This window comes from Salvia splendens, chromosome 16 (genome assembly GCF_004379255.2).
Source record: "Salvia splendens isolate huo1 chromosome 16, SspV2, whole genome shotgun sequence".
Lineage (NCBI taxonomy): Eukaryota > Viridiplantae > Streptophyta > Magnoliopsida > Lamiales > Lamiaceae > Salvia > Salvia splendens.
Window position 1 is genome coordinate 11,445,106 of NC_056047.1, and position 26,176 is coordinate 11,471,281.

Genomic DNA, 26,176 nt, shown 5'->3' on the forward strand with positions numbered 1-26,176 from the left:
GCATACACGCGAGCTCCTGATGCGTTTTTCAACTAAACACGCGACCTCGTCTCACGTCTGCATTGAGGCATACACGCATGAGCGTGTTGCGTGTATATGGCAGACACGCATTAGCGTGTTGCCTGTTTTAAGTAAACACGCGAAATCCTCTCGCATCTTTCCCCTCCCTGGAAATTTTTTTCTGGGTACAAATGGCGGATACAAGCTCCCAGGAGGTAGTTTTGTGGAAAAAAGCCCCACTTCCACACTAACTTCACTAACATTCCGAATCTCTTTCTGCAGAATTGAAAACAGACAACTCAACATGAAGAACATACACCAAAAATATGAAAAGAAGAAAAAAATTAGTACACTGAGGTGAACTAGTACTTGAGGAACCACTGCAGCTGAAGATTGAGGTAAGGTTACCTAGCCTATAACATCTTTCTTCTCCGAATTATGCTGCCAAGCAAATCTCACAGTTCGCCGCTTATAATTAAAATCTCTCCAATGTCTACAATGCAATTTTCGTAGTCACCAACCATTAAAGTATAATAAAGGAGAATCCTGCTGATCATTGAACACAAGAGACACTAGAATTACTCTGATACCTCAAGAAATTTATAGAATTGGATAAGCGCCTAGTCTCCGCTTCACTAACGTTGAGTGTTTCGGCATATCCACAGAGTCTGGAGATGGTATCAACGGCCTTGAACTGATTCTCGACGGAATAGTCGAATTCAGAAACCAAAATCTTCGGCGGAGCAGGCTCTTCGTTGTTCCTTATTCCGAACGAGTTTGCTGTTTCGCTTGAAAGTGTTGAATGATTGAGCGATAGGAGCGTCCTCGTCGATCTCCATGGCTCGCCTTCTTCAATGGAGCCAAAATTCTGAAATTTAAGTCTATTAATCTTATTCTTCTTCAGATAAAATTTTATGGTAAGAGCAACTTCTATAGAAAATAAAATAAAATATTAAAAGAAATTTTAGTACGAGTATTTATTTTTTTCATAAAAACACAATATTCAATCAAATGAGATATTGAGATTTTTGGCCCTAATTGAGAACTAAGATGCATTTTCAGCCACTCATTCACAATTTTCGCGCGATGTCAACTACGGAGACATTATGTCAACTAGGGCAATAATTGTCATTTTCGCGCGATGTCAACTACAGAGACATTATGTCAACTACGATGTCAACAACAAACGTTATTTATGTCAACAACAACATTTTACAAATAATTAATGTCAACAACAAATATTTTCATGTCAACGACCTATATTATTTATGTCAACAACGTTTTACATATAATATATGTAGATATACATAGTTGACATTATATGCAAGTAATTGACATGGATTATATATGTAATTGACATGGATTGTACACATAGTTGACATTATATGCGTATAGTTGACATGAATTGTATATGTAGTTGACATTATATGTGTGTAGTTGACATGAATTGTATATGTAGTTGACATGGATTGTACACATAGTTGACATTATATGTGTGTAGTTGACATGCATTGTATATATAGTTGACATAGATTATATATGTAGTTGACATTATATGTGCATAGTTGACATTAAAAAGGGAGATATCTAAATCTTGAATCTAACTGTAGGCAACTAATTCCCAACTGGGGAATATCACCAAACACCTAGAGTGGATTATGATTAAGCTTGATTCCCCAATCCAGCTCACATCCAACACAATTGATAATCCGAACCCTAAAACTTCCAATTCCATAAATGAATCAATAATTAAGCTTGCAAAAAGTTCAAATCCTATAACAAAAGCAAATTTTGAAAAATCAATCTCTCAAATCAGTTCACATCCAACACAATTGATAACGCAAAAGAAAAATTCTAGGGCTTCGATTTTGAAGGGGACGCAGCTAGCGGCGACGACGCAGATGCCGCCGGCGAAGAGGCTGGCGCTCAACTTTAGATGGTGGGTGAATTTCGTGGAGGATCAATTGCCGATTTTGAGAATCAACAAGATCTGAATTCAAAGAATTGACGATGCGGTCAGGGCTGATGAGAAGAGTGAGAAAAATGAGGCGAAATCAGGCGAATTAGAGGTGATGAAGAGCATGCTATTCTGGATGAAGAGGGAGGTGGACGATTTAACAAGAGCTAATCAACAAATGAGGAATTGAGGCGGCGGAGCAGGGGCGGTGAGAATGTCGTCAAGGAGGGGGTTAGGCGAAGCAGCAACGGCGTTGGTAGTGGAAATGAGAGTGTTAAGGAGGGCGTGAGGAAAAAGGCGGTGGCGCCGATGAAGCAGTGGAAAGTAGAAGAGAGGGGCAATGGCGGTGAGAAACGGGAAGAAAAGAAGAATGGGAATGTGGGCATTGATGTGGCAAATTCTGGACCACTCATTTACTAAGTATGAGCAGTTGGTAATGTATCTTTGTTCTAATTAGGCCTAAAAATTTCAATTAATCACAACCAACCGTAAGGAGGTATTACTACATTTTTTGTCCTAAGGAGGTATTACTATATTTTTTGTTAATTGTAAAGATGTCTACTTATTCATTTTCATATAAAATATAAATAAGATAATTATTTATAAATTTATCTTCTTCCATTGTATGCCTACAAAAACAAAATCTCCATAAATTTATTTCTTTAATTCATAGTAGTATGTGTAACGCCCCCATTCTTAGAGAACGGAAAACGCTACTAAATATATACCTTAACTATGTATACTATTTTTATTTTTGTAAAAGGAAGAAAAAACGATTTGATCATACTTAGTATCAAATAAAATAACCATTAATTTAGCTTAGTTCATGTACGAATTTACAAATAACTTTTTTCTTCAAAATCATTTAATGATTTCATCTACAACAAACATACATACTATATTTTAGTACCAAAAGATGGTTATAAAAAGTATAATTCTTCTACTATGTTGGTCAAAAGTAAAGATCTTGCATAATCGGGTCACAACCAGCAAAAGATGACCGTAAACAATTCAAAAATATAATGGCATCAAAGTTTTCCTTCAATACAATTCATTTTTACCCAAATATACCAAGATGGTGTATTAGTGCGGAGACAGTGGACCACGTTAATTGTTGCCTCGTCACGGGCTCCTTGATAATGAATGTGTGAGTATGTAAGCACACTATGTGGGGAATAAGCTGCAAGTAGTTATAACCAAGTGTGTACTGAATCATAACATAATGAACAACTTCAACTTAGTTGATATCTTCGTGAGACTAGTCTCAGTTCCTCATGGGCTTTCAACTCATATGATCCCTTGTGGATCGGACCCCTCGTAGGCCACATAAGCTCATATAAATGATTCACGACACAACAATGATTATAACCATGTAACCACTACACTTATAAATAAAGTAAACCCCACTTTGAAAACGGCAGTCCAAAATAATCTCTCATGCTTGGTTCAATTATCCGTTCTCGAGCCTTGGATGAGCCTAGCACTTAAACATTTTAATTTAGAGCCTTGGATGAGCCACTCCTAGCACTTAAACATTTTAATTTAGTTTATAAACACTACCGAACTTAAACTTTAAGCCTGTCTTTCTAACTTTAAATCATCTGAAGCTTAAAACATTAAAATACTCTCAAACAAAATACACACAAGCTTTAACATCTACATAATTTAACCAATTTCATTAACTCGAAAAAAACTAGTCAAAAAATAGCAAGCAATCCTCAATCAAAGCATATTCGACGTATATACATTTAATTTAACAATCATTTATCGATATAAAAAATAAGAAAATCAAAAGAGAGACCCTCCAATCAGCTTCAAATAGATAATCTCGACGTTTAAAGCATTAAAAATCACCGTATTACGCCATCTTCACGCAATAAAAACAAAGGAATTTGTGGATAACTAGAAGTCGAAACTTATACCAAAAGAATTTTAATTTAATTTAAATTAAATTAAATTAAATCCCCTAGGTGTCTATTTTAATTTAAAAACAAGTGATCCTTAAAACTCCAAAGAATTTGTGAGTTGTGAGAGTTTTTAGTACAGGCTGCCAGTTCAAAAACCTTGAAGCAAAGGAATTAATTATGCGCATATATTCTAATAGAAATACACATTGCAGTGCCGATATATAAATCTTATCCTCGTTTAAAAATAAATAAGTATTTAACTTGCTTTTGGAGTACCTCTGCTGCTATCGATTTAAACTTCGTATTAAAATCACATATTGTTCTCCATATAGAACTAGCATAACATTTTATACAAAAAATAAAATTTCCTTGCGTTTGGAGCATATATAACCTCTTGCCATTATCTGATAAAAAATTGCTTCGGAGGAGACGATTTGGAGGGAATCACTTTGAAAGATTTTTAATGATTAGCATTTGATTTAGAGATACTAAAGATTTCCAAGTAGTGTTAGGCCTATCATAGATAATTGTCATTTCATAATGTAGCTATTGTTCTAATTTTGTATTAAACTAATAGGGAAAATATTACTGTGCTAAATCATGTAAGGATGATTTGCGCATAAATGGGATGAATCTCCAGCTTATGTGAAAGTTTTCTCCATTTAGGTTGTACGGAAATTGTATAGTGTGTTTTTAAATAATATTCCTAGTGTTAGTTGTGTGTTAAACTCTTTTTAGGATCAGGGTTAGGGGATATGGCATGTTTGATTTTATTTTATTCTCACTTGTTTATGTACGTCCATGAGATTGTTATCACTTGGATTTGGTTTATTAATGTCGCATGGTTGCGATAATTTAAATTAAATTGTAGTACAAATCAGTTATGAGAGCTAATTTGTGGACATTGATGCGCTGTTTTTATCACCTTTCCTTTCCTCCTATCTATGGACTTTTCTCCTAATTCCCTTGTGTGATGCTATTGGATTTATAGTAAAATAGAATGTGCTGAATTGGAAAAAACGAGATAGAAGAGAGCACAATAAATGAGATATTTAAATTAATACAATTCGCTAAAAGTTAATTATCGATAGACAATATTAAGACACAAGCTCATGTAATGTAGCGTATGCCGACAATGTACACGGTCATTAATTAGCAATAATTATGTGAATTTGTAAATTGATTATAATGACTAAGTTTTAATTAAGGTAAATAGATAAGTGATAATAAGAATAATTAATTAATTCTTCTTTTTTGGGATGGCTACGCCCTAGAGACTAGAGAGGGCATGAGAGAGGCTCTCAAATATTAATGGTTAATAAATTGTACACCTTAAAAAGGGAATAGTCATTTTCGATATTAATCTAACATGGCAACTAACTAAAAACTTGTACGAAAAAGTTAACCTTCAGTAATAATTAGTATTAATTACTACTAAATTGAGAATTTATGTTAACCTTTTCTAGTAGAACATTGATTACACGAATAATTATAATTGGTAAGAGTATTTACTTCAATCAAAATGTTAGGAATTGGAGTCACATTGTGTGCCTGCTGTGTGCAGAGTAATGTCAATTGTAATTAGAAAATAATTTCCATTTTATCTTTCCAAAAATGAATTAAATTCATTTCCTGTTTCTTTGTCAAATGAAGATGACAAGACCAAGAGGTTTAAGACCAATAATATTTGTGAATGTCTCGACAAAATAATGCTTGCACTTGTTTTTGTTTTAATTTACGTTAAGGTTGAAAGAATACAATAGATTCTTTACAAGAACAGCACATGTGCTTTACGGTCTTACAGTTATTAAACAAGCAACACCAACAAAAATAAAAAAATGTCCAAACTATTGCCTTTGAAAAAAATTGCATTAAAATGTATTCTTGTTTTGTAATCGTATAAAATAATTTGCATCAATATTTGTTTCCTGTTGTATTTTAAGCGATGAATTCTGTACTTGGATTATGTAGGATCTAAATGATGCAAAATTAATGAAATTAAACTGAATTAAATGAAACCAGTAAACCACCATAATCATCTGTATTACCTATCCGATTTAAGTTTCACATGCTACGTATTCATTGTACTACATTAAACCAACAATATTATTATTAAAGGTTTTGTTTACAGTAGATGCGATGGATTTATTAGAAAAAGGCATTAATTGAGATTTTTATTTGTATGTTGTAATCGTAAATTTTAATTAACAACTCATCCTCCTCTCCCTACCTTACACGCACACAGAGACAGCAACAGAGAGTGATTTCGTCTAATCAATTATTACTATGACAACTCTACCCAGGCCTTCCTCGGACTTTCTTCTCAATACGTGGCGTTTGCTGAGGATTTATTAGTCATTTTGTGGGCGAGCGTTTTCGTTTTCTTTTCTTGGATTATTTACTCTCTAAATTACACACAAACACACACAAGAAAGAAGTTCAGACCGCCGAGAGAGTTGTAATTTTCTCTTTTTCCCTTTTTCTAGAGAGAGAAGCAAAATCGCGTCAATTTGAACTCAAATCACCACTCTCTGTCTGTCTCTTTCTCTCTAAAAAAAACTCTATCATCTTCACTCAAATTATACCCCCACTGCAGCTTGCACTGTTTTTAAACCCATCTCTCCCAAATCTCTCTCTCTCTCTCTCTAACCCGCTCGAATATTTGTATCTATACACAGGCATTGTGATAATTAAAACGGAAGTCTTTGGAAATTTGATGCGCGGTGCAAAAAGGAAATAGATCAGTGATGGAGGAGGTTTCCGGAGAGGGAAGTGCGGGATTTTCGGTGGAGCGGATACTCGGTGAGGTCAGCGGCAATGCACAGGCGTCGACGCCGCTAACCGTGTCGGCGTCGTTCAAGGAGGGAAGCAGCAAGGGTTCGTCGCGGCGGAGGGCGTCGGTGCGGCCGAGCCTCGACGCGGATGAGTTTATAAATCTGCTCCATGGTTCGGATCCGGTGAAGTTGGAGCTCAATCGACTGGAGAACGAAGTCAGAGGTGGGTCTCTTCAGCTGGATCCACTAGATTCTCGCTCTGATTCGGTGTCGACGCGCCATTTATTTAGGGCATTGTAAATTTGGAAATAATTGTGTTTAATTGCAAGCCCCGAACAAAATCATATCCTAGTTTAGTTATCCATTTTAGGTTTATTTTAAATTTTAATGGACCACTATGCGATGCTTTAATAACTTATGAATGAAAATGGAAACTTTAGCGAGGGTTGCTGTTTTGCAGATAAGGATAGGGAATTGGGGGAAGCTCATTCCCAGATCAAGGCGTTAAAGCTGTCTGAGAGACTTCGTGAAAAAGCTGTTGAAGAGGTTTCTTTTGCTCTCACTTTAAATTTGTTTTCGTGGATATGTCTTCTTCATTGCAGTTGAGTTTCATACCTGGAAAGTGACGCCTAATCTATCTTATTTGCTAACTGCTAAGTGGAAATGGGGTTGATTTCGGGGAGAGTATTGGGATGAGTTTAGAGATATCTATGTACATCAATCCAGTTTTAATATTTTTCATGATGTAATACTTTGATGATATTGTGATTCCCTGATTGTTGTGGGTAATGTGACTTGATTCACCACTCTCGAAATGCTTGCTGTTAGATTTCTTGACTTTCCTTATAAGAATACAAGTGTTGGAAGAGTATTCTTTTCTTGCCTTAAAACGAGGGAGATAGTGTTGTTTATAGAACTAATATTCTCATAAGTCTGTTTCTAAGTTGCCAAGTTTTAAAAACATTGGAAGAAGGATATGGGGTAATTATTATCCTTTTTGGGTTTTACAACATTTGCAAATCCATATCAATTCAATAGATGATGTAAGTCAATCTTCATATGACACCATACAATTTAAGTTGCTAAATATTCTTCCATTTTTCAGAAGAACTCCCTATTGGAATAATTTGGTTTGAGCCGCTCATCTGAACTGAACTAATCCTTTCATGTACTGTATATCATGGAGTAGTAGTTATGTGTAAGAAATACTTAAGCTAGTTCATTGTCTTCCCTTACATTCTCCCTTTTCTTTCCGTCCCTGCAAGTACCTAGACGAGCTTGAATCGTGTCTGAAATCTGACTTTTGTTTGTTTACCTGTAGCTAACTGACGAGTTAGGAAAGGTGGATGAGAAGCTCAAATTAACAGAATCGCTTTTGCAAAGCAAGGTACTCACTCTAGATTTTCTCTATCCCACTTTTCTGCCTGTTTATATTATTTGACAATGTTCTTTCATTTATTAACATTCATGGGCAGAATCTTGAAATCAAAAGAATAAATGATGAAAAGAAGGCTTCGATGGCAGCACAATTTGCTGCAGAAGCCACTCTTCGGAGAGTTCATGCTGCCCAAAAGGATGATGACATGCCTCCTATTGAAGCAATCTTGGCTCCATTGGAGGCTGAGCTCAAGCTTGCACGGCAGGAGGTCTGTGCCTTTTATGCTTCTGCTCTTGTAGTTGAAGAGGTACACTCATTTAAGGGTATTAATGAAATAACATTGCCTTGTTCCTTTTAGATCTCAAAGCTGCAGGATGATAATAAAGCACTGGACCGTCTTACCAAGTCTAAAGAGGCTGCTCTACTAGAAGCAGAGAGAACTGTACAGGTAGCACTGGCAAAAGCTTCCATGGTTGATGACCTCCAAAACAAGAACCAAGAATTGATGAAGCAGATAGAAATTTGCCAGGTTTTAGATATTCTTATTTGTCATTCTGAAGCACCTGATTTATCTTCTTCATATAATAAAAAATCATATATGTTTAACCAGGAAGAAAATAAGATATTGGACAAAATGCATCGGCAGAAGGTTGCTGAGGTTGAAAAACTTACCCAAACTGTACGTGAACTTGAAGAGGCTGTGCTTGCTGGCGGCGCAGCTGCCAATGCTGTACGTGACTACCAACGGAAAGTCCAGGAGATGAATGTAATGTTCTGTACACACCAACCCCATTAAAACCATCACAACTTATACAAAACTATTCCATTATTTGCTTTCCATAAGTGAGTGGAGTACTTTTTTGTTTCAGGAAGAAAGAAAAACGCTTGACCGTGAGCTAGCTCGTGCCAAGGTAACGGCTAATAGGGTAGCGACTGTGGTAGCCAATGAATGGAAAGATGCTAATGACAAAGTAATGCCTGTCAAACAATGGTTAGAAGAAAGAAGGTTTTTGCAGGTATTTTTGCATCCTTATTTGCCTGTCATAGTGTTTTGTATGCTATATTGCTATAGTGAAAGTAGTAGTATTTCACTACTCAAATCTTTGAGAAATTTCTCATATATCTTTCTCTGTCTTCAAGGGGGAGATGCAACAACTTAAGGACAAGTTAGCTATCACTGAGAGGGCAGCAAAATCCGAAGCCCAGCTGAAAGTAAATGGCTTATTTTAGTGTATCATTATTAAAAGCGGAAATTTAACTAAAATAGAATGAATCTAAAATTTATTTATCTCTCACCAGGAAAAGTATCAGCTACGTTTGAAAGTTCTTGAAGAGACTTTGAGATCGCCAAACACTGCAACTCGTGGTTCATCGGATGGAAGAAGCTCAAGCAATGGTCCTTCAAGACGCCAGTCGCTGGGTGGAGCTGATAACATTTCAAAATTGACTTCCAATGGCTTCTTACCCAAGAGATCACCATCCTTCCAGTTAAGATCTTCTGGAAGCAGTTCAGTATTGAAACATGCAAAAGGGACATCAAAGTCCTTTGATGGTGGTTCAAGATCTTTGGACAGGTCCAAAGTTCTCTTAAATGGACTAGGACCAAACTTTAAACAAAGTCAGTCGTGTGATGGAACTAAAGAAACTGAGACACAAAGTAGTGCATGGAAAGCAACTCAAGTGGAAAAACCTAGTGACATACAAGTTACAGAGAAAGAAGATAGTGTGCCGGGGTTGTTATATGACATGTTACAAAAAGAGGTGATTTCATTGAGGAAAGCTTGCCACGAAAAGGATCAAGGCCTTAAAGACAAGGATGATGCAATTGAGGTTCATTTCTTTCCTTTTCTCAGTCATTTGTTGCTATTGTCGTAATGCTAAAGGTTTTCGGTTGCTTCCACAATCAGATGTTAGCTAAGAAGGTAGAAACTTTGACTAAAGCAATGGAAGTGGAGGCCAAAAAGATGAGAAGGGAGGTGGCTGCTATGGAGAAGGAAGTGGCTGCAATGAGGGTGGACAAGGAACATGAAAATAAGTCTAAAAGATTGGGGAATTCTAAGAGTTCAATGAACAGTTCTCAGATGCTTCCTGGGAGGTATTTCTGCTATAGTAGTTCTCGACAAGGGTTAATTAGTTACTTGACTGCAATATTTACACAATCTATTGATGCTAAGGGTGTCTTTCTCACGTTCTCCACTTCTCCTTAGTAAACTGGTATTGTCACATGAGCTATCCTGATTTTCTAATTTTGTCCCAGGGATGAATTTACATGATTTCACCTCTCCAACGTATGCCAATGTTAGATACAGTCTGTTTGTCGACTTCTTGTGTTGAATCATGATACAGGGTAGCTGTTGTTTGTTGTAGCAACTAATGCTTTTCAAGTTCGTCTCAAATTAAGATTTACTTCAGGGAAACGATGCCTTAGATTCTGCTCAATGTGTGGCTTTGGGTATTTACTAATTTTCGCGTTTAATACATTAAAGCTGCTTGTAGTCTTCTTTTGGCTGATGTGGTTTGGATAAATATTGATGGGGATTCATTACTTATTTTTTCTATGGAATCCTTTAGTCATCTTATTTGAAGTGTATGAACTGGTCAAGATTCTGAGAGATCCATATGCTGTTCTTTGCATCATGTTTTGTTTCTCTTCCCTCCAATATCAACAACTCTTTGTTTTTTGTGGTGCTTGCAATTGTTGTTTAACTTATCGGATGAACTGATAACGTACATTCATGAGAGCCCCCTTTCTGTTTCAGTCGTGTGTCGTTATTTGAGATCAATTAACGCATTATCATCTGCAGGACTGTATCAAGAAGTGGGCTGACACGCAGTACACAATAGTGGATAATCCATTCACAGCATTGAGGGATTTGGTTGTTTGGTCCTTCTCATTTTCTAATTATACTCTTTCACTGTTGTTTGTATAATTGTAACAAGCATGCCAATGGCTCTTTGGTCGTGGGAAGAGAAGAAAATGATGCAATGACGATGAGATTTTGTGGGAAAAACTATGGGTGTGCTTCTGACTTAGACTACTACTATGTCCCTCGTCTGCGTAGGGATCAGCAAGGAACACGAAGGCATCAAAGTGGAGCTAACTTTTTGGCTGATGATATATTTGAGTGGCAGTTTAATATGTTGTATAGGTAGCTTGTTGGCTTATGGGTTGCCATATTGTCGTCCTCTTTATTATTTGCAGTCTATTTTGAATCTGCAGTTTAGTGTGATTGGTATTTGTCGAGGTTTGTCGATATTCTTGTTATTATCCGATAAAATATCTTGATGTTCTTTTTTGCATCTGAATTCTAGCTCTAATTTATTTGTTGTGTGTCTGCTGATTTGGTTTGATTTATTTATTGTCTCAAGATTAGTGAGATGTATGAATACAGACTGTATACATATTTATCTTATCCAGGTTGGTGGGTGGGTGGGTGGGTGTGCTGTCCATGGCCTCGTGGTCAAAATATTCTTTACAAGACTCTGGGCTTTGGTGTATGTGTCAGACTCGGAATGATTTACTTACTTTTGTCACGTTCTTGCACATTCGACGAACAGAATAAAGAGATGATCATATTGGAATCTTACTTGAGGTGAAAATCAAGCTTCTCATTCTCATATCTTGGAATTTTCTTCATACATAACTCACTTTGTCCATTCTAATTTAACTTGGCATTGTCTTTTAAGGAAATGTGTAAATAGAAAAAGTTATTGGAATATGAGTTTATTTTAATACTCCCTCCGTCGCGCACTACTTGCACTTATTTCCTTTTTGGGCGTCCCAAGTTATTTGCACTCTTTCCATTTTTAGTAACAATTTATACCTACAGCCGTAATTGTTGACTTTGTCTATCACTCATTCCTTAATCTCCGTGCCCAAAAGGAAAGGTGCGAGTAGTGCGGGACGGAGGGAGTAGTTCTGTACATTAATTTTATAACGGAATAGAAGTAAAATGAGGTAATGGAAAGTGATGTTAATAAATTAGATTAGGAATTTCTAAATTGTGAGGAAGTACAATTTGTTGGATATAAAGAACTTGAAATCATATTAGTTGTTAGAAAACAAATTTCACTTTAGCTCTAATAACTAATGGTATAAATGTCAAATTCACATATTTATTTGTAAAGATCCAGTCTCTTAAAACAAGATACAGCTAATCGTCGGTTGATACGAGTGCCCACAGATGTGAGATGTCATTGTTTGCTGGTGGGCGAGCCTTGCATCATTTATATTTTTCTTATACAAAAAGTGATTATAAATTGTTTTGGTGCAAGATACTTTAAAATAAAGCTAAGATTTTATATAAATTTGGTATGGAGACGTTCACAAATACGGTAAAATGGAGTGGGAAAATAAAAAATGGGATTTGGTGGGATTGGGTTATCAATTGGCACGCGGCCGGCGGTATTTTCATAGTAGAAATAGCAATAGTAATGGTAATAGTAATAGTAATAGTAATAGTAATAGAAATAGAGAAACGGACATCATTATTGCAATCGGCATTACAAATCTAACTCGGAAATATTTCTAAATTCTAACAGAATTGGTAATCATTGTCTATTACTTTGCGATTTATTTTTCTTGCTGCATTTGATTCAGTTGGTTGGGCAGCACCTATCATTTCCATCTTTGTTTCCGAATCAGAGAAATCTAGTAGTCTAGTAGTAGTATAGAGCAAAAGAAAAAGGCTTAAATTGATCAAAATTTGGTGAACATTGAAATACAATTAGATAACGTTTAGTACAAGAAAAACACAAACAAGAACAAAGAAACAATACAGATGCAAACAAAATCAAGCACGCCTAAGCACAATACAATCAGTCAAATAAGAAAAAAACAATTAACGATCTCAAACTTAAATTATTCAATTAACATGAAATAAGTTATTACATTTTTCTTAGAAAAAGTTTCATTGTTCAGTTATTACATTTTTTTAATATAATCAATTACTAACATGCTTTGTAGCTTAGTTTATTAGATGTTCCAAGCCTTCGAAGTTCATGTTCTTTATAGAGTAGTACTACTTTTTTAAAGGTACAATGTTTCACGCCATCATAATCATAAAATGACATAAAAATACAATGTTGAATGTTGAAATTCTGGTAATGCTTCCGTAGCAAATGTACTAGTACAATATATGTCCAAAGTTGCACATGGATTTGAGCATATATCTATCTATATTTGGAGAGAGTCCATGCTCTAATGATTTCCAATGCCTAAATATTAGGTGAGCTTCAAATCAACCAAAATAACAGCTGCCTAAATTCACACAGAACAATCATTACTTTTGCTTAGGCATCTTTCCAACTTATATCTACAATTGGATTTACCAGAACAAAAAGAAAACAGCGCAGGCAAACGTTTGTAAATTGTATATAGTCGAAATTTTTTTATCTTTGTGGGACGACTCATTTCAATTTTGGGCTAGGCTGAATAATTGGACCAGACACACTCTTTAAATTTTGGGTAATTTTTATATTTTATGCAAAACTTCTATTTGAGTTGTTGGAATATGTATTGGTAGACAAGACAACCCAATTACTTGTTTTGATTGAGAGTTACACATACACTATACTCATCTTTACTAAGTGACTCGAACCTCCGATTAATTGATTAGAGAAAAAACTTCTTATCAATTAATTGTGTACATAAAAATATATTGTTCATTCCCAAATTTCATCGTAGTACAGTATTTAAATTTGGGACCCTAGAAAATGTGTTATGAGTGACATTCAAGAATATGAATTTTCACGAAATATATAGCGAAATGCATTCACAAGAAGTGATTGTTCTTCTTTGTAGAGATTGAGGGTTTAAAATAAGTGAGTTTTTCCCTTCCAACTGAAAATATCACCATTCGGATACATAGTTTATGTAGTTCTAAAAGCCGACTACTAAAAATCAGATAAAATTAGATATTTTGTAATGCACCGTTCTTTCTATAAGATTAGATCTTCTTAAACTAGTTATAAAAGGAGAGTTCATATTACTAAGTGGAGTTTAGAACTACAAATAAGATGATGGAATTATTTGAAAGTTTTGGAGCGTAATTTCAAGTTTATATAAACTATTGATAATTAGGAATAATATTTCTTTAAATGTTATAAGCACGCACTCTAATTAATATATTTTCGATTAAAGTTACAAATTAGAAATATAGCTGTTTCATCGAGATTAACTTTGATTCCCTTTTCAATTTTATTTCGCATAGCTCAAAATGAAAAGTTGATGATCTTGACAAACAAACGGGCCTAACAAGCAATATGAAAAACATTACTCACTGTTACTGTTATATGATATTAATGTCATTCATCAAATATTAACTTGTGTAAATAATACTAACAAACAATTCTGAAAAAACTTAATAAACGTATATTTAGTTTTTTTTTTGTGTTTCCCTCTCTATCTCTGTGATCAAGTGCAAACGCAGATCCGATCCCGATTTCTCAACATTCACTTCCAATTTGGCATTTCTCCGATTAAACATGGCGACAATGGAAAGCTTAATCGGCTTAGTGAACAGAATTCAAAGAGCATGCACTGTGTTGGGCGATCACGGCGGCGAAGGCATGTCTCTGTGGGAAGCCCTCCCCTCCGTCGCCGTCGTCGGCGGCCAGGTATTTCATATATCTATATGACTATATCAATTTTGTTTTGAATGTTTTCCTGTTTCATTAGTGTTTAAGTTGATGTAATGTAGAGTTCGGGCAAATCATCGGTCCTTGAGAGCGTCGTAGGGCGAGATTTTCTGCCTCGTGGATCCGGTAAAATCTCTAACGTTCTACTTGTTTATTCGTGTTTCGTTTTCATTCGATAGATATTTTCTTAACGCCGTGCACCGATCAGCATTCTGATTTCTGACATGAAAATGATGAAATAACTGATCATAATGCGTGTTGATTAACGTTTTCATTTGTGGAGCTGAATAAGGAATTGGAAGGGGAAGCATTTAAGATAGTGATTATACTGAACTTAAAAGTACTAGACATTGTCGATTCTACATTATGTAGTGTCCATTTTTGTCTTGCCTCTCTAGGAGAACAGTTTAAAGCTAGACATGTTGTAATTTGATTGGTAAAATTTTCAGCAGGAACTTTTTGCACAATGTTTTAGATGTATAATTTCGTATACTAAAACGCCATGGTCGATCGAGGGGTTGTGCATTACGATATTGGATAATTTGTGTCAATCATCAAATTTGCTAACGATCCTATAGTATTAAAGGAGATTTATGTTATGTCATTATGCAAAATGAGAAAGAACATTAAGAGATAAAATATTACTATAATGCAAATTTAATGTTTATACTATTTCGATTTGAAGTGTCATTATTGTGTAGGTTGTTTTACCCTCCTTTGCTGACTGATACTTTGCATCAAATGACTTATCTTGTCTCATACAGGGAAGAAGTACCGAAAACCCTTGAATTGTATAGAGATTATGCATTGTATTTAACTTTTGTGCTGAACTCAAATGCAGCTTATGCTATCGGAACATATAGAATTGTTGTACAGGTGTATCATTCGGACAACTATTGTTTCATATGTTCATTCTTGTGATTAAGGCATTGTGACGAGGAGGCCGTTGGTGTTACAACTCCATAAAACGGAGGGAGGGACAGAGTATGCAGAGTTCCTACATGCACCAAGGAAGAAATTTACTGACTTTGGTACGTCTGGTTCTGGAAAGAAAAGTTTATTTAGTTTCTTTAGTGTCATTTATGGCTTTTATTGTATAACTCCATTAATTTAGATTCTGTGTCAGAGTAGAGTTCAAGTTATTCGCCATTCACTTTTCTTCTATTTTCTCTTCCTTTTTTGCCCGGGAGGATTCTGTTTTCTGCGTAGTTTGGGGAGCTTAGAAGAGTATAGAACCTCAAATATAGTAACGGCATGGTCACCTTTACAGAAGCATTTAAAGTTTTAAATCTTTTCTTGGCATGCGTGTAGGCATTTGCAATACTATAGGCAACTACTGGGTCCTGATCTTTTATGATGGTCTGCATCTAGTGAGATATTTTCTAGTTGGTAAGCTGGTGAGACATAATCAAATACATTTACCCTTTCACACCATACAGAGTACCAAGATGTAATGTTGAGGTAAAATGGAGAAAGAGGAAGTGGAGAGTTACCAAAGGAATATGTAAAGAATACCATTGTGTTTGATACATCTGCCTTAAGATATAATACTCGGGCAGGTTTCTCAAGAGCAGTTTCCGGATATGATTCTTTTGCATTTTATCAGCTATTACTTGTACCTTTTCACTTCTGTTCAGATTTCTCATTTTTGGACTGCATAAGTATCTGACCAATCTATTGCCTCAAGATCTTAATTCATTAATAGGAATTTTTGGGTGGTGCAGCTGCTGTTCGGAAAGAGATAGCAGATGAGACAGATCGCATAACAGGGCAAACCAAGCAAATTTCCAATGTTCCTATCCAGTTGAGCATTTATTCACCTAATGGTTTGTCGCTTTCCTTTGCTTTCCTACTCTTGGCCTCACCCCTATTTCTCAGTTAATAATTGTTCCCATGTTTTCTCCCCTTTTGGATGAAAATTATTTCTTCTTGAAATCTGTTATATCATGAACCTGGAGGGAGAATTCCTGTGCTACGTTTTTCCTTGATTTAATGCCAACCAACAACTTAAACTTGTACTCTTGAAGAACAGATGCATGTGATTTTTTATGATGCTCTATATAGTAGCCTATTCTTTGCATCCATGTATTAGGGAGACTGGTGTAAGATCTAATTTATTTCTACACTATCATCTTATTATAAGTACCATATTACTTTTAGCATACTCAAATAAACATACTCTTTCCAATCATCCTCTAGTCTAATTTTTGAACTGCTCGAGTTTCGGATACTTCCTGGAATAATTTCATTAATTACTGATTTTCTTTTGATTTGTTATTACTCTGTACATTCTCTGTCATTCACTCCCTAATCATTTTTTTTTGCTTTGACAACACCTTGAGCCTTTGTTCTGTTTCTCTTGCAGTTGTAAATTTAACCCTCATTGATCTTCCAGGACTGACAAAGGTAGCTGTAGGTGAGCCCTAAATCACCTATATATATACATAATATATATGTCTAACGTGTGTATAAAAACTACATCGGGTTCTATACTATTGTGATCATATTAAAAACTGAGTGGGACAAAGTCTTTACTTTCCAGACGGACAGCCAGAGAGTATCGTTCAAGATATAGAAATGATGGTTCGTTCTTATGTTGAGAAGGTAAAACACTAAACTAATATCCGTACTTTGAGCACATAATATCTTGTTTAAGTGCTTTCTATAAACTAGGATGGCCAGATCTGCTAGCCATTCAACTCCCCACTCATAATATTTCTATTAAGGTTTCTGACATATGCTGCATCAAATATTCATGTGTAATATTTATTTGCTCCGAAGAAAGCACCATACTGTTTTAACAGTACTTGATCAAGGTTTCCACCTTTCTAACTAAAGATAATGAGATACTGTGAGAATCTGAATTCTTTCCTTATATCTTTCATATTTTCTTTGAATGTCGTTTTGCAGCCAAATTGCATTATATTGGCTATTTCTCCTGCTAATCAAGATATTGCAACTTCAGATGCTATAAAGCTTGCAAGAGAAGTTGATGCAACAGGTACCATTCAATGGTTTATAAGCTCATTCTCTGTATGCTTGTCCGTGTGTATGTGGTGTTTCTGAACAATCTTTTACTTTCAGGTGAACGGACATTTGGAGTGTTGACTAAACTTGATTTGATGGATAAAGGAACTAATGCACTTGATGTATGGGTTTATCTTTCTTATTGCATAAATAGAACCTTATTTTCATTATTCGAGAGTTGACATTCTCTACCAGTTTCCACCTCTCGCAACTTTTATGACTCTTTAATATACTTAATATTTTCTTTCGTAAGGTAATTGAAGGGAGATCGTATAGGCTTGTATATCCCTGGGTGGGCATAGTGAACCGTTCACAAGCTGATATCAACAAGAATGTTGACATGATAGCAGCCCGTCAAAAGGAAAGGGAATATTTCGAGTCCAGCCCAGAGTATGGACATTTGAGTCACAAAATGGGTGCAGAGTATTTGGCAAAACTTTTGTCTCAGGTATTTAAAACTACAACTATCTTGTCCTCTGGTTTTATGAGTGAATAAACGTTTTGGTAGCTAAAGTTCATTTTCCTTTTGCGTACATCAGCACTTGGAGAAGGTCATCAGGCAGCGCATTCCCAGCATTATTGCTTTAATAAATAAGACAATCGATGAGCTGAATGCTGAATTGGACCGAATAGGCAGGCCTGTTGGGGTGGATGGAGGGGTAATACCAAAAAACAAATACAAATGATTTTAGACAAGATGAGATTGAATGTTCTGTAATATTTAGTTAATATTTTGCATTGTTTCTCAGGCGCAGCTTTACACGATTCTGGAAATGTGCCGTGCTTTTGATCGGATTTTTAAAGAACATCTGGATGGAGGGTAATGTTTGATGTTTTTCTTATGTGCACAGGGTCTCCTACAATTATAGCCATTAGAGTTCATATGATCAAACGCACTTCACTGGGTTTTTTTTAAGTTGATCAAGAGCTCATTACTGGCTTTTTTATTTTTATGTGATGAGAACCGTACAAAAATTGAGTTTCCGGTTGGGGGAATATATCTAGTAAGATACCTGGTGAAAAAGAAGTGAGTGTCACAAAATCTCTCCCATCATTTAGTGATATATGATAAAAGCAATACTTGGCTTCTTCATGGAACAAGGATTCAATTTTTTAATGGGACACCTTGACTTATAAACAATGCTATCTGCATCATAGTAGGACCTGTAAAAGGTTTATTAATGTATGGTTACATGGATAGTAATGGTCAGGCAACAGGATGATATTAACTTAACCTACGTGCGATGCCAAACTGAATTGAATTTCATGAACGAGACTCGAAGGAAAGCATAAAACAATCACATTTCAGTGACACTGGAAATTGTTTAATCATTACTTGCAGGAACCATTTTGAGAAGTTGTATTCTGTTATTAGATGAGTTTGGAATTTGGGGGTCCTATCATGACGTATGTCTGCAGATATAGTTCCTACCTCCTACACCCAACATTGATATAACTGTTTGAGAACCATGTAAAGAGAATAGGGCTGTCACGAATAGGACTCAAATAATGATTCATTGGTATCGATATTATATTCCTAGCAAAACTGACTTCTCAGCATTGATGAACAATGTGTCTTCATTTACAACCTACACCTAATACTTTGTGAATATATAACTAAAAAGTGCAGTATCAGATTATAAGGGATAATATTCAAGATTCCGTAGATCTAGAAATTAATGTTCCTGATCTGCAAGTTTCTGCAGTGGCTTTGTGATTTCTTTCTACATCTTATATGGAAAATATTGAGGTATTAATTCTTTATTTATTTGTTCACAGGAGGCCAGGTGGAGATAAGATATACAGCGTTTTTGATCATCAAATACCAGCTGCTCTTAAGAAACTTCCATTTGATCGACATCTATCTCAAAGTAATGTTAAGAAAGTCATTTCAGAAGCAGATGGGTATCAGCCTCACTTGATTGCTCCCGAGCAAGGATACAGGAGGCTGATTGAGGGATCACTTGGCTATTTCCAAGGGCCAGCTGATGCTTCAGTTGATGCGGTACCTTCCTTGATCTCTTTATTAAAACTAACAAGCAGATGATACAGGAGTATAAGATTTTATGATATATGTGTTGCTTTTCCTTCTTAATTTAGTATAGTGTAAAATTGTTGGCCTGACACTCGTCATTGCCTTATTTGAACCAATAACACTATTTTGGTTTTCTGTATTGATTCATTTTCTCATAGGCGGCCCAATATTCATCTATAACACTTCCACAATATTGATTATTAAGAGCTATTCCAATACTTTAGCTATACTTCATGTACTTGGAGAAAGTATGCCATATAGTACAAATTTCCTTTATGAAACTTGTTCCTAAAAATATGTAAGCTGGATTCATATACTATATTCTATCTTCACTTATTTTTAATTGGTTTACAATACTATCTACTCTTTGATGGATGAGTGTGAAGCTTTACAGTTGATCTTTGGGAAACATGTCTAAACAGAAGTTTCTAAATCTTGATATCATGATGACCATGGATGTTCTAAATCTTGGGAGCATGACTCGCTCTTACTAAGGAATTATGTGTTTTCGTGTGCTGCAGCATATGCAAAGGTGATGTTAACGTCAAATAGTGGTTTTTGTAGGTGCATTTCGTTCTGAAAGAACTAGTGAGAAAGTCGATTGCTGAAACAGAGGTTAGCTTTTCAATTATGAACATTGTTAGCCCAAAGGTTTCTTTCCTAATGTTCAGTAAACGGGCATATAGGAACTGAAACGATTCCCATCATTCCAATCTGATATAGCAGCAGCTGCAAATGATGCACTGGAGAGATTTCGCGACGAAAGTCGTAGGACAGTTTCACGGCTGGTGGAAATGGAGTCATCTTATCTGACAGTAGAGTTTTTCAGGAAGCTAAACACAGAACCAGAGAAAGGAAATAATCCATCACCAGGTCCAAATGCAGACCGCTATACTGACAATCATTTACGGAGAATTGGTAATATTCCACTAAATTCTATGTCTTGGACTAATTATTAGTATCATGTTACATGCGATGTGAGCAATTCAATCATTGACAACAGGAACAAATGTGTCTGCGTATGTTAATATGGTATCCGATACGATGAAGAATACTCTTCCAAAGGCCGTTGTTCATTGTCAAGTTCGAGAGGCTAAAAGATCGCTGCTGAATGAATTCTATGCACAAATTGGAAGGAAAGAGGTAATTTGGTCATAAACTTTAGTTGGTCCATGCAAAAGCTCACTTGTAATGCCTAACTTTCTTTAACAAGAAAGAGTAATGTGTTCTAGTATTTAATATTCACAGAAGGAGCAACTGGGTAAGATGTTGAATGAAGATCCATCGCTTATGGAAAAAAGGGAATCCATAGCCAAGAAGCTAAAACTATACAAGGCAGCACGTGATGAAATTGACTCAGTTGCGTGGAAATGATGAACCATCCCATCTCTCATATATACATCACTCTTTCATGCAGAGTCTTCTTGCGCTTGAGATTAGGGGGGGTGCTGCGTTGAACAGGCTTTGCCACCGGAAAAGCTTTTATCCTGCAATTATGTATGTTCCCTCCGACACTCAGTTTTGTACTGTGACGTTTAAGAAATGAAAAGAGGCAACTAGTAGTAGTATTTAGATTCACACACACTCAAACTCTACTTATTAGTGGAGTACTGTTTTATTACGTGCACAATATTGAATTACGAATGACACATATATAAATCAATAACGGGAGAGATATGAACTTAAATATGGAGAAATCTTAGATGCTTAGATACAAAAGAATTGTAGGAAAAAGCCAAACTATAAATGATAAGAGAAGAGATGGCGAAGAATACACGCCATTCTCACAAAACCACCAAATCCGGGCCTGGCTAAAATATGAATAACAATAGCACACATATAAATACATATATATACACACACTACACGAATTTCAGCTAATACAAAATATGAAGAAGTAATGGAGTCTTGGTCATGGAGAATCCTGCCTTGTAGCTAAGCACAACTCATGCAATTCATTCAGAACCCATTCCTCACCGTTGTGGCCTCCAAGGACCAAAACCCTGGTTCCCCCAACAACGCATGTGCTGTGCCCCCAAGCGAACTTCGGTGGCTTCCCAGGCACGTTTAGCGTCCTCCACGACGGCTTTTCTTCAGATGGATCCAACAAAAACAGCTGCGATGGAGAATGAAGGCCCGCTATCGACCCACCAAATACTATGATCCGTCCACATGGCATCGTTACAGCAACGTGGTCAAGTCTCGGAGGTGGAACCACAGCATTCTGTCCTCCAACATCTGTCCCACATTCAAGCTGCCTCCACTCTGGCTTCTCCTTCTCCAGATCGATGGTGTATGCACTCCCTGACCGCAACTGTAAGTGCCCCGTCTTTGCTAGGCCACCAAACATCAATATTTTTGTCCGCCCATAAACCGATAGCGAGTGGCCTAATCTGGATGATGGGGTCCAGGAAGTTGGGATCTCCTTCCATGTTGGCTTCTCCATGTTTAGATCCAACAGAAACGTGTCGCTCAGAAGTACTCCTGCATCTGTGCATCCACCCGAGACGACCAATTTAGAACCCTCTAGTGTACAAGAACTATGCCAAGATCTAGGCAGTGGAGGAGTTCCGCCAGCGACTTCTTTCCATGTTGGCTGCTTAGCGTCCAAGTCGAGAACAAATACATCATTCAGCAATCCTTGTCTTCCACAACCACCAAAAACTACCAACCACGAACCATTCAGGCTTGAGAGTGTATGGCCCCAACGCCCTGGAGGAGAAGACTTAACACTCACCCTACGCCATTCAGGATGTCTGGCATCAAGGTTAAGAACAAATGTATCATCCATTGGCTGCATATTTACTCCCTCCCCCCCAAACAAAAACAACCTATTTCCGACAGCACATGCACTAAAATTGCAGCGAGAAGGCTCTACTCCACCTCCCACGGTGAACTTCTTCCAAGATATTGCTTCTAGAGTCGTAAGCTCCCTGGCCAAACGTCCCCATCCTAACTTCTTCGTCATCAACTCCAGTGCGCCCGTGACATCTACTCCCCATGCATTTTGACATACCATTTTCCTTACATGTTCATTCTTGGTTAACTGCCGGATCCTTCTGCAGACAGACCCAATTGAAGCAACATCTCTTGGTGTTAAGCGTGACAGAATATTTTGAGCTATAACTTCATCGGACAGCTGCAGAAGCACACATACTTCTTGTTGTTTTTGTTGATGGCTGCGAAGCATACCTGCACCCACTTGATAGGGTTCGACTAACTTGTCGCTTTGTTGCTGATATGTTTCTTTGAACACAGGATACGACACATTATTTAAGTCTAGCTTCGCTTCAGTAAATAGCTGAATTCCTATAACATGAGTGACCACACCATCATCGCTGTGAATTGGCATGAGTCTTAGGCTGTTGATTAAAGGAGTACCATCTTTCCTGAAGTTAAGTAACTCTCCGTGAAATTCGATACCTTCTTCAAGGCATCTTCTCATCTCCGCCACAGCCACTGGATCAACCAAAGGGTGCCGTCTCTTGGCGCGCGGATCTCTAAATTGCAGGAAGCGGCTGGTGAAGACAATGTCAATGTCAGGATAGATTCTTAATTCATCCAAGACAAAGAAAATTAAAAAAATGACATTTATTCATAATCTCTGGATCTGAACAGATGCCAAGGTAGCAAATATAAACTACTCGATGGTAACATATGCAAGTTTGCTCCACACCCACATTTTACGCAAAATTCCAAAGCAACAGATCTTAGATCAGAAAACTGATAAACAAAATGAATCTAACTAATTAACTAAGAGTGATTACCTGTCATTTCAGCAGATATAGAATCCGTAGAAATCGCATAGATGTTTTCACAAACAAACATTGTAAAATATGTAATACTACTAACATTATTAATTTCTGAGGAAAAAAATACATAATTCCATTTAACGAAACCTAAATAACAGAGAAAGTCTATGGAAGATCAAAAGGAGAACACAACAATTCATCCCAACGAAAAATGTACTAGTAACTAAAAGGAGAGAGACGGAAAATAGTTAATCGCAGGATGCTAAATTAAGAGACACGTCTCCAACAAAACTTTCAATTCTCAACAGCATCGTTCCATTTCCAAAAAAACAACGCATGAAAACCTAAAATCAAAAATCTCAACACACATGAACAGTAACACAGACGGAGACAAAATTGATTTACCAGTTGCGACCAAGGACTTCGTCGGCGCGAAATCCAGTGGAGAACTCGAAGACGGTGTTGACATATATGACCGGGAAGTCCGGTTCCATCACATCCGACACAACGATCGACGTCGGCGCCAGCTCCGGTGAGTAGAACAGCCGGTCAGCAGCCGCATACGGAAATAAATCGGGTCCAGCGTCCTGCTCCATATAATCGGGCTCGTCGCCGCACTTGAGCCTCTTCCGACACATGCGGTCGCGTTCCTCCTCTTCTTCGCTATCTTCCATCCTCATCTCTCTCTCTCTCACTCACTAAAATTGTATTCTTCTGTTGCTTCCTACAGAGAAGAGCAATATAGATATATGTTCCGGGTGGGTTTTCAGATTGGGCTTCTTTCCTCGCTTAATTACCAAAATACCCCTCTTCGCCACTATATAAGGTAAATAAATTACTACTACTCCGTAAATTAGCATCAAATCTTATATAAATAAGAATAAATATAATGAATTTGACGTGGCATTATCACGTTATCTAGTAGCATCAGTTTGTTTACTCGTAATTTCACGTTTGCTCCGTAAACGCCGTTGCGTTTGTCGTTGTCCCTCCTTGTGTGGTCCAATCACACTTTAGTATTGAATAAAGAAATAAAATACATTTGATTTGATAAAGTTGAATTAGTGGGGAAACATAGGACTTGGTAGGTGGTTGATTAATTAAATAGGAGTACAACCGCAATAAATGGCTCTTTTATGATCATAGTTGGATATGCATAATTAATTGAAACGTGATCGTGATCGTGATCACACATGTGTGGGACCACCGCGATACTTGAATTGCTCTTTCAATAGAAAGACTTTGGTAAATGTCACACCCCAACTATGAGTCTATGATGCTTTGATTTACTTCTAACTTACTTCTCTATTATTTTCTTTCTACCTAGTTTAATACTTATACAACAACTTTACGGCATAATTATTTAATTTATTTTATATGAACTTTTTCCTATCTCAGGCCTCAAATTATTTTGCCCACTTATTATTCCTAGAGGCTGGAAAGAGCTCATTTTTTCTTCAAAGAGTTTGATTACAGAACACATGTTTGTTGCAAAAAAATATAGGAAATTATAGTGAAACTATGGAGCATAAAGTGCATTAATAATGTCAATAATTACATTTATGGAAAATATGGTTACACCTAATTCCGTTATGATAATAGAATGTGCTGTGATGTTTGGTCAAAATGGTGGATCTCTCAAATGTGAATAATAAATTCATCAATTTTCTTGGATAGATTATATTCTGACATAAAAACAAATGCCGAAATAAAAAATGTTAATATGACACAGAAAAAATGAATTGCTGGCTAATAATAAACTGATTTGCACGCCTTTATTATATATGCTCTTATTAGTCTAATTTCATCATCATTTCCATTGTTAATCAAGGCAATTTGTTTAATATGCAATTGAACTACTGAAATTATTTTAGTTGAAAGACTTATTGTAGCATAAGGTGGCAAGTCTTGTTTAGTGGTCAAATCATCTCATCAAATGTGATCAATTTAGAATTTCTTTTTATTAAATTGATTCAAAAAATATCTTCGCGTCCAAATATTAGTTTGATTGAAATAATAAAACACCCACATATTACATCACCTCGATAATTTTATTTTATCATCATTTGCTGCTAGCAAATTTGAGTCAAGTTGATCGTACAATTACGAATAAAAAAAAGTCATTTTTATAGGAGTAGTATAGGGAAAAATAGTTGCATAACCGAACTGGCGGGGAATTGGTTAATTTGGTGAATAGGTGGAGAGCAGAGGGGTAAAGAAGTAATTTTGTGGGGCCGAAGATGGGAAGTGGGTGGAATGAAGGAGGGACGAAGGTTGGGATATTTGTTGTGTCACTGTCACATGTGTTTGGGTGGAAAATATCAAAAATATCTCATTGAGATCGTCCACGTCACTACCCAAGATATTTTATTGCTTTTAATATGTACATTGTATGAGAGCCTCCATAGTGGCTTTCGTAGCCCAGCCACAAACTCCTCCTGCCACATCATCAGCACTAAAAATTCTTCTGTCACATCATCAGAACAAGCAAATAGCCCAACAATAGCCTAGCCACATCAATCAAAATTATATAATCTGAATAATTGACAATCACACAAAATACGGAATTAAATTGACGACACAGATAAGAGAAAATCCAATAATTTTATTTAAATTAAAAAAAAGTACATTTAAAAAATTACATAATAAAAAAAACTAAAAAAATCACTCGCCGATCGCTCACAGAGCCCACAATGGCGGCGAGCGG

At 36.4% G+C, this 26,176-nt stretch overlaps 3 protein-coding genes across 5 annotated transcripts; 2 read left to right on the top strand and 1 right to left on the bottom strand.

Moving 5' to 3' along the window:
- The first annotated feature begins 6,286 nt into the window (after positions 1-6,286).
- On the top strand, positions 6,287-11,316 carry LOC121772165 (microtubule-associated protein 70-2-like). The gene is made up of 11 exons (XM_042169162.1): positions 6,287-6,861; positions 7,099-7,184; positions 7,960-8,025; positions 8,114-8,284; positions 8,375-8,545; positions 8,627-8,782; positions 8,886-9,032; positions 9,157-9,228; positions 9,316-9,846; positions 9,924-10,111; positions 10,821-11,316. Exons 1-11 carry the CDS (start codon positions 6,612-6,614, stop codon positions 10,858-10,860), a joined length of 1,878 nt encoding a protein of 625 aa, XP_042025096.1. The 5' UTR covers positions 6,287-6,611; the 3' UTR covers positions 10,861-11,316.
- Positions 11,317-14,180: 2,864 nt separating this feature from the next.
- LOC121769737 (phragmoplastin DRP1C-like) lies at positions 14,181-21,295 on the top strand. Of its 3 annotated transcripts, XM_042166482.1 has the most exons (16): positions 14,203-14,634; positions 14,718-14,781; positions 15,582-15,686; positions 16,380-16,481; positions 17,021-17,071; positions 17,198-17,259; positions 17,566-17,656; positions 17,740-17,804; positions 17,936-18,130; positions 18,222-18,341; positions 18,432-18,502; positions 19,462-19,687; positions 20,282-20,332; positions 20,404-20,635; positions 20,721-20,860; positions 20,966-21,295. In XM_042166482.1, exons 1-16 carry the CDS (start codon positions 14,503-14,505, stop codon positions 21,089-21,091), a joined length of 1,833 nt encoding a protein of 610 aa, XP_042022416.1. In that variant the 5' UTR covers positions 14,203-14,502; the 3' UTR covers positions 21,092-21,295. The 3 variants fall into 3 exon arrangements, 2 of the variants coding, with proteins under 2 accessions (XP_042022417.1, XP_042022416.1); XR_006043681.1 differs by lacking the exon at positions 20,966-21,295 and having other exon boundaries at positions 14,183-14,634; positions 20,444-20,635; XM_042166483.1 differs by lacking the exons at positions 20,721-20,860; positions 20,966-21,295 and having other exon boundaries at positions 14,181-14,634; positions 20,444-20,636.
- A 144-nt stretch (positions 21,296-21,439) lies between these two features.
- LOC121769736 (adagio protein 3-like) lies at positions 21,440-24,197 on the bottom strand. Its single transcript, XM_042166481.1, has 2 exons — positions 23,875-24,197; positions 21,440-23,235 (listed from the first exon to the last, which is right to left on the bottom strand). Exons 1-2 carry the CDS (start codon positions 24,147-24,149, stop codon positions 21,630-21,632), a joined length of 1,881 nt encoding a protein of 626 aa, XP_042022415.1. The 5' UTR covers positions 24,150-24,197; the 3' UTR covers positions 21,440-21,629.
- Between the last annotated feature and the right edge of the window lie 1,979 nt (positions 24,198-26,176).

What these genes read in the sequence shown, in the direction of transcription:
- LOC121772165 (XM_042169162.1), top strand. Translation starts at nt 6,612, where the DNA reads ATGGAGGAGGTTTCCGGAGAGGGAAGTGCGGGATTTTCGGTGGAGCGG. An exon ending in AATCGCTTTTGCAAAGCAAG is followed by an intron (nt 8,026 to 8,113) that starts GTACTCACTCTA and finishes ATTCATGGGCAG; the next exon opens with AATCTTGAAATCAAAAGAAT. An exon ending in TCTCAGATGCTTCCTGGGAG is followed by an intron (nt 10,112 to 10,820) that starts GTATTTCTGCTA and finishes TATCATCTGCAG; the next exon opens with GACTGTATCAAGAAGTGGGC.
- LOC121769737 (XM_042166482.1), top strand. Translation starts at nt 14,503, where the DNA reads ATGGCGACAATGGAAAGCTTAATCGGCTTAGTGAACAGAATTCAAAGA. An exon ending in AAGGAACTAATGCACTTGAT is followed by an intron (nt 17,805 to 17,935) that starts GTATGGGTTTAT and finishes TTCTTTCGTAAG; the next exon opens with GTAATTGAAGGGAGATCGTA. An exon ending in CACAAATTGGAAGGAAAGAG is followed by an intron (nt 20,861 to 20,965) that starts GTAATTTGGTCA and finishes TAATATTCACAG; the next exon opens with AAGGAGCAACTGGGTAAGAT.
- LOC121769736 (XM_042166481.1), bottom strand. Translation starts at nt 24,149, where the DNA reads ATGAGGATGGAAGATAGCGAAGAAGAGGAGGAACGCGACCGCATGTGT. An exon ending in GAAGTCCTTGGTCGCAACTG is followed by an intron (nt 23,236 to 23,874) that starts GTAAATCAATTT and finishes TGTCTTCACCAG; the next exon opens with CCGCTTCCTGCAATTTAGAG.